This window comes from Rattus norvegicus, chromosome 20 (genome assembly GCF_036323735.1).
Source record: "Rattus norvegicus strain BN/NHsdMcwi chromosome 20, GRCr8, whole genome shotgun sequence".
Lineage (NCBI taxonomy): Eukaryota > Metazoa > Chordata > Mammalia > Rodentia > Muridae > Rattus > Rattus norvegicus.
Genome location: NC_086038.1, coordinates 20,480,679 through 20,490,863, shown reverse-complemented (window position 1 = coordinate 20,490,863; position 10,185 = coordinate 20,480,679). Strand labels below are relative to the sequence as shown.

The 10,185-nt window shown below is 46.6% G+C and overlaps 1 protein-coding gene across 7 annotated transcripts in view; it reads right to left on the bottom strand.

Annotated features, from left to right (window-relative positions):
* Nucleotides 1-1,174: 1,174 nt before the first annotated feature.
* The window catches only part of Arid5b (AT-rich interaction domain 5B), a 183,997-nt gene continuing 174,986 nt past the window's right edge, over nucleotides 1,175-10,185 (bottom strand). For 6 of the 7 annotated variants that reach the window (XM_063279167.1, XM_039098745.2, XM_039098746.2 and 3 more), the window contains one exon: nucleotides 1,175-7,348. In XM_063279167.1, the coding sequence (XP_063135237.1) occupies nucleotides 5,195-7,348 (2,154 nt within the window). In that variant the 3' untranslated portion in view covers nucleotides 1,175-5,194. 7 annotated transcript variants of the gene reach the window in all.

Below are 10,185 nucleotides of genomic sequence, written 5' to 3'. Positions count from 1 at the left end.
CCTGCCCCTCCTGCCCTATCTCCTCGGGAAAGGAATCCATAGATTCTGCCTTGCAGACACCTCCATTCAACTACTGGCAAGCTGAGGAGGACCAGGGCGAGCCCACAGGCTTCCCGGGAGAGACCCCGACATCTTTATCTATGATGTCTACCCAATGGATGCTAACGATACAGACTTCCGGACCTGTTTTCCTGCATTTTCAACCCCTGTGCTCTGTCTTCCAAGTCCCTCAGAAGGGTGGCCAACCAGACTACCACCTCAGGCGAAACGGAGGCCACTTCTCTATTAGGCTGCTCTCCACCTGCCTGTACACAGCAGCTCTTAAGAGAATGGTGTCAGTGGGGACAACCCAACCTGGTGGCCTCCCTGCTTAAACCTCTTCCTTTGGCCAGGACAATGACCACAGGCTCAGTCTGGCCTACTTAGATGGTCCCTGCCATATTTAAACCTCCCCTAATAACCACATTCTTTCAGTGATGCCTGTAATCATACCCTGTAAGCTAGTACCCCGAGACCCTGTTCAATTACTTTAACTTTCCAGCCTTTGGGTCTTTGCATACATGGTCCCTGATGCTTAAATTACCCTGTCCCAGTCCCCTCTTAGTTAACTCATGTTTGTCCGGTCAGTGGTGACTTCCTCTTAGGTACTACATTCGTCATCCGACTCTTTCCCATCCCCCCACCAGAATGAGGTCACCTCGGGCTGTTACCCTTATAAGGGTCAATGACTTTTTCCAGTGAGACTTTTAGGCTCCACAGGAAGTCTTTTTCCATTTCTATTGTGTTCCCAGGTAGAAACAGCAGGCAATAGAGGTATCAAGACACATTTGTTGATTAATCCGAGAAACAGTAACTTTCTGTGACTAGCCAGCACAGGAAATGCAGACTTTTAGGAGCCCCCTGCAGTCCCCTCTTCCCACACCTCCACCCACCTCCCTCCCTTGCCCAGTTCAAATCTTGTCTCCACCATTCGTTAGTCAGATACTCTCTGGCAAGTGAAGACCCTTCTAAACTATAGTTTTCTCATTCGTCAATCAGCCATTAACTGTACGTAGGCGAAGGAGGCTTCTAGTAGGTTCCCAGTAAGTTGCTGTCATCATCATCATCGCCATCTCCAATTTAGAGACCGCTGCTGCAGCCACAAAGCTCCCCAAGAGACAGACACTCCCAAAGGAAACAGATAGTAACATTTTTTATTAAATATTACAGTGGATCAAAAAGTACAAAATATCTCTTGCCTGCTATGTGACTGGGAAACTATTGGCACAGAATACAGTATCAAAAGCAGTAATAAGTACAATTTGGAAAACATACAAAGTTGAGTGTTTATTGTTGGCTCAGCATTCTTCTGGTAGTGTTTAAAACTAAACGCCAAGGCTACCCAATAACCTCTCCATTGGGAAATTATATAACATCACTGGGCCAGGTTGCTATATACAAATATCACCTTACAGAGCATCAAGGTTACAGAGCTGGGGTTACTCAGAGTGTACAATATTTACAGCATGGGGAGGTTTAAAAAAGTATAAACAGCCAAGAGATTACGCTGCTATTTTTTTTTTCAGAGTCCTTTCCGCCAAGGGGAGACGAGCAGAATATCAATACATCGACAGTCAACACCAGAGTGGAGGTGCTCAAAGTCCCTACTCCAGCGGTGTGGGTCTCACTGGGGCAAAACCATTCCCGTTACTTTCTCAGCTCGGGATAATGAGTCAGATCAGACCCCACAGGACTTGGCTGGCCACCACCAAATGTAACTTAGTGGGACAACACGAGAAGAGAGATAAATGGTTCTCTTTGAAGGCACACTACATAAAATATATTTGTGGGACCACCTTGAAACGTCCATCAGACACACCAACACAGTGAAATACAGTACCTAAGGAGTCATGCACGCACCAGGTCGCAAAGCTGTGTGAATTCAACACTGAGACAAACCCTTCTATAGATGCCCTGATGAACAAGCAAAAGTAGGAACTTCTAGCTAGGAAATAAACCAGTTTGTCCTGTGGCAAATACTACATGTTTAAATCAGACATGTTCAGACAAATATTTGAAGCCTAAAGTTTGCTTGGGCTGTTGCGGTAATTTTATTTTTACTTTCTGTTTTATTTTTGAGTTGAATTTCCAAAAGCAAGACCCCTGAAGTTGCCTGGAAATGACATCTTTTTAAATATTATTTGGAATCTTCAAATCCCCAATAATTCACGGGCTTGGTGCATTCCGAATTGCAACATTTCTCGGAAGCCACACTTGGTAAATGGATTTATGACTCCGGTGCCAATTGGTTTCCACAATTTCCTTTAGAGAACAACTAATAACAATGGTTTGCTTGCAAAAAAGAAAGGCTTGTGCAATGCCATTCAATAATAAGGCCCCTTGAACTCAAACAATGCAAACAAAGCCAGATTTAAGACTTTTAAAAAATGTCCTTCTCAGGCAATGAGAAATTCAATGGTCTTTTTGAAAGATTTCCAAGATCTCCGTTTGGAGTTTTAAAACAAATAACACACCACTTCTACTGGGAAAGTAACCCCCGCCCCCAGGTCTTCGCATCTGTCCTGATGTTTTTCGGGTGGGGGGGTGTGTGTGTGTCCCAGCTCCCTTCAACAGAAATAGTGAGAAAAACAATAGCTGGATTATGTTGACATTGTTTGAAAATGGTGTGACCGAATTCCTACTCGATGGACACATCTCCACACTGAATCACCACACTGAGGAAAACAATTGCCCCATCTTGCAAATGGGTGAGCTTGTGGTGGTGGGGTATTTTTGTGTGGGGGCAGACATGGCCGTTTTTTCTTTGAGAAATGAATTCACAGGGACCATGTATGGATCCAGCCCATTGTCTGCTACAGAATCCCCGGTTCCTTTTCTCCTCTTCTGATTCTGTGGCTATTCAATCTAGTGTAACTTTCTCAAACTGCGTCCTGGCCAGTCTCATGCTGGCTGGAATTGAGACCCACCTCCAACACACGCACACACACACACACACCCTTTCTTGTGCAACAGCAGAGCACTCTACATGTGCACATGTGTGAGCTAAGTTATACTAATCTATCTATGGTCCTATTAAATATATAGCGTATATTCATATATATATATATTATTCCACAGGAAGGTAAGTAATTAACTGAAGCAAATGGAACTCTTAACACTGGGTCGCTACATTCTTTTGTTTCCACCTTTGGATAGCATGTTACTACATGGACTATTTGGCTTCATATCATGAGGACATTTCAATAGGAACGAGAGGCATGCATGGCTTTGCGTTAGAGCCGCGGGTTCACGGTCACTGGTTTTGATTATTTTTGTAGCTGAGTTACCTATTGAGAGATGTTGAAAACCGTCATCAAGTTTCATAGACTTAAATATGTCGGAGGTAAAGAGAGAGAGAGAGAGAGAGAGAGAGAGGGAGAGAGAGAGAGAGAGAGAGAGAGACTGAGACTTGGTTAACTATGGTCCTATAGTCTACTGGTGTCGGTTGGGGAAGAAGAGGACAGAGGGCTGGGGACCTCATCAAAGAAGCTTTCGGCAGGGCTGGACACAGATGGGAAGGACAATGTGTGCTAAGGCTCCACTCACTATGCGTAGCAGATTTTGTGCTTTGGGAGCAGACAGAATCGGTTGTCAAAGAGTGCCAGTCAAAAGACCCCCAAAGCTGACAGTATGGCCACATGGTGAAAAACTTGATACAAACCACCTTGTGGGTACAAATACTCATCAAACCCAGGCCCTAGGCACCCAACGAGGATGGCTCTCTTAATCACTCCTCAAAGATGTTACCCGAGAGAATCTTGACGATGACAATCGCCCTGTCCCTTGACAGGCCAAGGCCTGGCTGGGATGCCCAGTGGTCAGACCTTGGGTAGCCCCTCCCCCCTGCGGAAGAGTCACACACTATCCTTCCCAAGCCCCCTCTCTGCAGACCGTTTAAAAGGTGCAGTTCCAGCACCGGCATGAGTTCCTCTGGCTCTTGCCCTAAGTTTTGAAATTCCTAAAACCTCTCCTCAGCCCGTAAGTGGGTCCACTCAGTGGCTTTTCAGCTAACAAGGTTTTTGTGTTGTGAGTTCTCTGGTATGTAGGACGGGTTCACAGCCTAGATAAGGTGAGTGCAGTGCTTAAAGGTTTTCACATAATCCAATACTTCAAAGGAAAGCCTTTGGCTGCAGAAGCAAGCAAGCAACTCCTTCCACTATCCCACCAGGGAGGGACAGAATCCTCGAGGCGCAGACCCACAAAGGCACAGGCTTGAAACCAGCTTGTGTTCGCCAGGGGTTCCTTACAGTCTGTTCCACTAAAATCAGTTGCTTCAACTTGTAAACAATAACTTGACCACCCAAAAGCTGCTCAAAAGAAGATGCGGTGGGGGGAGGGGGGGAGGGGAAGGGGTTGATAAAATACACATGGACAACCAGGAGAGAGTCAGTCAGCCTTGCAAACAGAACAGAACAAAACGAACCAAAACGAAAACAGAGGGACCTGCGAACAGAAGGGATTCTGTTTAATTTAAAAAAACAAAACAAAAAAAACAAAAGAAAAAACAAAACAAAACCCAGATAAACAAACAAACAAACAGATACACAAACCGAAAATACCCCAGGGCAGGAACAAGAAGGGACCGGGAGAAAACACAACTACCTGTATATAAGTTAGGGAGCGAACAGTGATACGGGTAGCTTAGAGAAGCGAGTATATACAGTTTAACAGTGTTTCCTTCTCTGGATTGTTTAATAGTGTCAGAATGAAAGGTCTCTTTAAGTTTTACTGTACATTGCATTGATTGAACTTGGCGAGTTTGATGAAAAAAGACGGGCGTCCCCTGGTTATTACTTGCCAGTCTTTCTTGACCTTGCCTTTGAAAAGCCTGCCTCCCCAACTTTACTCTCCAGTCGCTTCCTTACCACCCAAATCTGATGGGGTCCTCTGCGTTCTTCTAGGATAGACCACAGATCCCTTCATAAGACCAATGTGAAAAGACAAGGACCTGGAGGCCCGAGGCCATCTGTGTTGGAAGGGAGGTCACAACTGGCCAGCCAGCCTAGGGTTGTCCCCGAAAAGGTAGGTACGTTCACCTCTATGGCTGGGACGAAACCTTTTTAGAAGGGATACTGACTTCCAACTTTGCAACCAGCCCTCCAGGCAGGCTCGGTGCATGGACCACACCGTTTGGGGATGCTGGGCGCGGCGAGGCTTACAGTTTTGTGCTGGGGTGTACGGATGACAGCTGAGAAGACGGGAAGGCGGCCTGAGGGTTGATAGCAGCTAAAGGGTAGATGCTATTGTGTAACAGGTCCCCGTAGGAACTTCCTACCGGGGTGGCTGCGGCCAAGTGTCTGTACAGCTGCTGAGAATTTGTTGGCGATGTAAAAATTCCTCTTTGCATCACAAGCGAGTGGAAAGCCAGGGGCTGCATGAGAGGAGAAAGCACCGTCTGGTTCTTCAAGTACTGCAGAGAATGGGAGTACCCGGCCGGGAGCCTGGAGTTGAGGCCTGAGTTACACAGGCTACCAGAATACAAACCTGGGAAGATAGGGGAGGAGAGGGGGACCTTGTGACCTTCCGATGCAGCCCCAGAATGCCCACTGTAGGCTGCTTTGTTGCCCTCGCTCTCCTGTTCGGAGGCCTTTTCTTTCCCAGAAGCCTCCTTGGCTGGGTCCAAGGGAGACACAGCCCTGGCTTTTTTCCCGGCGATCACAAGATCTAAATCCTCCAGACTGCGCTTTATGGGGCGAGCAGCTCCAATGTTCTGTGGGCTCATCTTCCGGTGCAGGATGGGATGGACCATGCCTTCCATTTTCCGGAAGTTCTCCAGTCTCACGTGGTGAGGCTTTCCTGACCTCGCAAGTGACTCGGGGTATTTTTTAGGGGCCGACATGGTCATGGGTGATACCCGGCAGGCTTTGGGATGACAGTCTCGGCTCTGGCTGCTGATGACCTGGAACTGGGAGGTGCCTTTGATCTCCTGGGATCCTGAGGCTGAGTGGGCCAGGCCCAGGACTTTGCTGGTCAGTTTATGTGGGTTCTTGGGAAGGCTCAGATCTGTTGGTTGCTCATCGGTAGAGGCTTCTGCCGCAGCCAGCTTCTTATCTTGCAGATGGAGAGATGCGAGATAATTGACGTGTATCTTCTCTGGGTGCTTGTGAGAAAGAAAGGCGCCGTTTTCCGATTCCTGGTACACGTCCCTAGCGGCATACTTAGCGGACTGTTCGTTATGAAGATGGTGTTCCGTGTGCCGGTAGAGGCTGTGCAGATGCGGGGAGGAGTAGAAATCGGCCAGCAAACTGGGCACGTGGGCGTGGGAGACTGCTCTTTTCTCCAACAGTTTATCCTTGCTCTCCTGTGCCTCTTGTTTCAGGATGTAGGAGTCCGCCAGGGAGCCGAGTTGGTGCTTGGAGAAGCCACAGCGGTGGGCGTCAGACCGGCTCAGTTTGTCATGCTTGAAGATGTCGTTGATGCTCTTCCTGTCTTCAGAGGCCTTGTTTTTGAAGCTCTGGACATGTTGGATTACGGATGGCCGGCTGATGGCCATGTGATCAGAGCTTTGGCTGTGGTGGGCCTGGGACTGGTCGTCCCTGGCGATAAGTTTCTTTTTGCTGATCAAGGGGGGTGGGGAGCCATAGGGATAGCTGCTGGAGAGGCTGGCCCCACTCACCTGAGACAAAAGCTTTTTCTTGGCCAGTGGGGACATGATACCAGGGTTGCCCCGGGAGTAAAGCAGGGGTGTGTAGTTAAGTCCGTGGTTCTCATTCATGGGGCCGGTCAAGTCTTTGTCTTTGAACATGTCAAATGATTGGACCACGAGGACCTTCGGGGTCTGCTTGAGGGCAGTGTGGATGTCGTCGCTGCCCAGCTGGTCCACTTTCACAGTGCAGTTGGCGATGTAATTAGCCATGGCAGGAAGCTTCTCTTCCTCGGCTTCAGGCTGGACGGCCAGTGGTTGCTCGGTGGTGGGGAGGCTGGAGAACGGTGCTCCCTGGAGGTCATTCTCAGGGCTCTCTGGAAAGCAGCAGGGTTTGGCTTCTTGCTTTGAGTCCATTTGGGCACTGGGAGAGGCAAGGGGCTGTTTGCCAGCCCCAGGGGTAGGAGCCGAACCTTTTTCGGGGGGCAAGGGAGGGCTTGGGAGCAGAGGGGCAAGGCCCTTATCTCCCACCTCCTCAGCTTCTTTCTCGCAGTTGGAACCTTGGTCAGTTTCATTGCCCTTTTCTGGGTCTGCTCTGGACACTGGGGCCCTCACTACAAGATCCTTGTGCCCTTCTGGTTTCTTCTTTACTTCTGGAGCTGGGAGAGGCTCTGGGACACTTTTCTGGCTTAACGTTTCTTCTTCCTTTCTTTGCTCTGATGAGACCTGGAAAAACATGGAAGGAGACAGTAAGAAGAGAACTATGCACACTGACACACTTCATTAGGAAACAAAGTATCATACACAGCAGTTATCCTTGAAGTCAGGCTTGTCAATCAATTTACCAAGTTTCTGTAAGGTTTTATTACTCCCCAATCATGGCTCTAAACAAAGAAATCTAAATTACAGAGACATTCAGGGAAATAAGCTTACTCGCTTCAGCCCCTTATGAGACACCTATCAAAACAGCAGAGTGACGTACTGACACATCAGATCACTGTTCTGATATTTAGTTTAATTCTAAGGTTGTCTTCTTGTCAAATCAGTCAATTACCCAAATAGGTTTTAAATTACATGTTGCATTTTATGATGCTTCTTATAAAGTTTTTTTTTTTTTTTGGTTCTTTTTTTCGGAGCTGGGGACCAAACCCAGGGCCTCGCGCTTCCTAGGTAAGCGCTCTACCACTGAGCTAAATCCCCAGCCCCAGTTTTTTTTTTTTTTTTTTTAACATCTTTCATTCAAAAATTGAAACCCCATGTCAATAACAAACAGGCTTACTCCTGGCCTTTCCTTAAGAGCCGTCCCTTCCTAAGGAGTTCAGTGGGATCCACTGGAAACCAGCTAAGGTTACATACATGGATTGTTTTTTAGAACAACACAGTGTGTTGGTCTTTTTAAAAGACCAAAGACATATGCAGATGGAAATGTGTACATCCAGGGATAGGGGATATTCTAAGTCCTTCTATGGTACACCAAACTCATTGCTATCAAAGTCACACACGAAATGAACACAATTCAGGGTAGCCGTGTCCCCTCCAATTCAGCTTTTCTATTTATTGAAACAAACTGTAGCCAATGGGATGGATACTTCCTGTTTATCATAGGCCTGGGCACAATTTCAGCCATTTACTATCGAGTCATATAAGCGATAGCTTTTATAAGCATTGTGATACAGCTGAAGAGCAAGGCTGGGCATAATAATGTCATGAAACATCTGAAGTGAGTTGGTCCCTACTCTTTGGCCCAGTCACATCACTAGAATGTTTTCTGCTGTGACAAAACCACCAACTGAATCATACCTTTGAGAAAGATTTAAAAACGTTGGTTTGGGGGATAGTTAGGAAAAGTACTTTCAAGGACTCATACCGGTTTTGTGGATGTTTTTTCTCAAATTTACATGAAGATAACCCTGCTTGCCAGGCATATGTAATACCCGACAGTCAGACCCTCTTCTCGCACAGGAACTATCTTTTTAAGTACTGACTCCATTCTAAGCTTATGCATTAAGAGACATAAAAATAAGAGGCTGAAAAAGATTGAACTGTGCTCAATCCTTCAAAGTTCTGTGACCTTGGCCTGGTACGTTGGAGTCTTGCATGTTTGTCTATAAACCTGGTTTAGGGAGGGATTTGAAAGTTAGGCCAACAAAAGAAAAAGCATTTGTTTCTTTCCCCCAAAGACTATGCTTTGTGAACTACCTGGGTCTCACTCTGTACTTTGTAAACCCCGAGGAGAGTGGATTTGACTAGACTCCTACCTTCCTCTTCACTGACTTCAGCATCTCAGGTAGAGAACATAAAAGCTACAATGTGGCATTAAATGCAACTCCCAAACCTGGCTCGTGGGTCCGCTGAATTCCCAACATAGTTCTGTGGAGTTGGTGGGCCTGGTTCCTACTGAATGTTTGCTTTCAAAGAGGTGGAGACAGCAAGACTTCATTCACGTGACAGAACCCACTTCAGGAAAGGGGATGATTGGCACTGGAATAGTTTTCCTTGTGGAGAACAGGGAGACCCACAGCTTTCAGAGGTCTGAGGGATTCTTTATAGCCAGACTGCTCACTCTGCTCTCGGAAATTGTCACCTCTTGAGCTAAGGGGCTCCATGGGTGGACTAAAAATCCTTCCTACAGTTCACAAACTCAGTTTTAAAGTTTGCCCACCCAGCTGGAGCCATTCAAAGGTCAGCTGGCCTCATGATCCTCCAAGCATCCGCTGGTGCTTTGGCTGTATTCTGTGCATGTGGTATCTCATAGAACCGACCAATCCAAAGCCCCGTGATAAATCACCAGAATCAAGGAGGAATGGAATGTAAGCCTTAACTTGGAATTTCCTTGCTTTGGGCCATTTCTGTTGCAAGCTTGCAGATGTTTACAATTCTGCAACATCTTGTGTTTTATTCCTCTTAGAGTTGCTAGAGCTTAAAAATCACGAAACTTAATAAAGTTCTGCCTGGCCCAGGCTAAGCCGGGTGGATGTGAGTTCAAGTCCTACCTGTGCTACAGCATGAGTTCAAGGCCAGGGTCAGCAACTTACAGAGACCCTGTCTCCGACCACAAAGTGAACAACCAGGCATGATTGTACCTGTAGAACTCTTTACTAGTAGGTGCAAAACCTGAGGTTCAAGGGTCAGTCTCCAGTAAAGTAAGGTATTAATATCATCTTTTTTTTTTTAAGATTTGTTTATTATATATAAGTACACTGTAGCTGTCTTCAGACACACCAGAAGAGGGCATCAGATCGCATTACAGATGTCTGTGAGTCACCATGTGGTTGCTGGGATTTGAACTCAGGACCTCTGGAAGAGCCGTTGGTACTCTTGACTTCTGAACCATCTCTCCAGCCCCTAATATCATCTTTTAAAGAAGGAAGCATCTGGGGTGATGTGTGTCTCTCTGTGTGTGTATGTATATGTCTGTGCTTTGAACTGGTATTTAATGAAGCTGTCTCTTACATGCTCATTATAAGCCTGATTTTTAGAGACTGTTAAAGATTAGTACCCAAATTCCCTCAGGGGTTGAATCCTAGAACACACTGTCTCCGAACGTAACTGCTGGTTTTTTT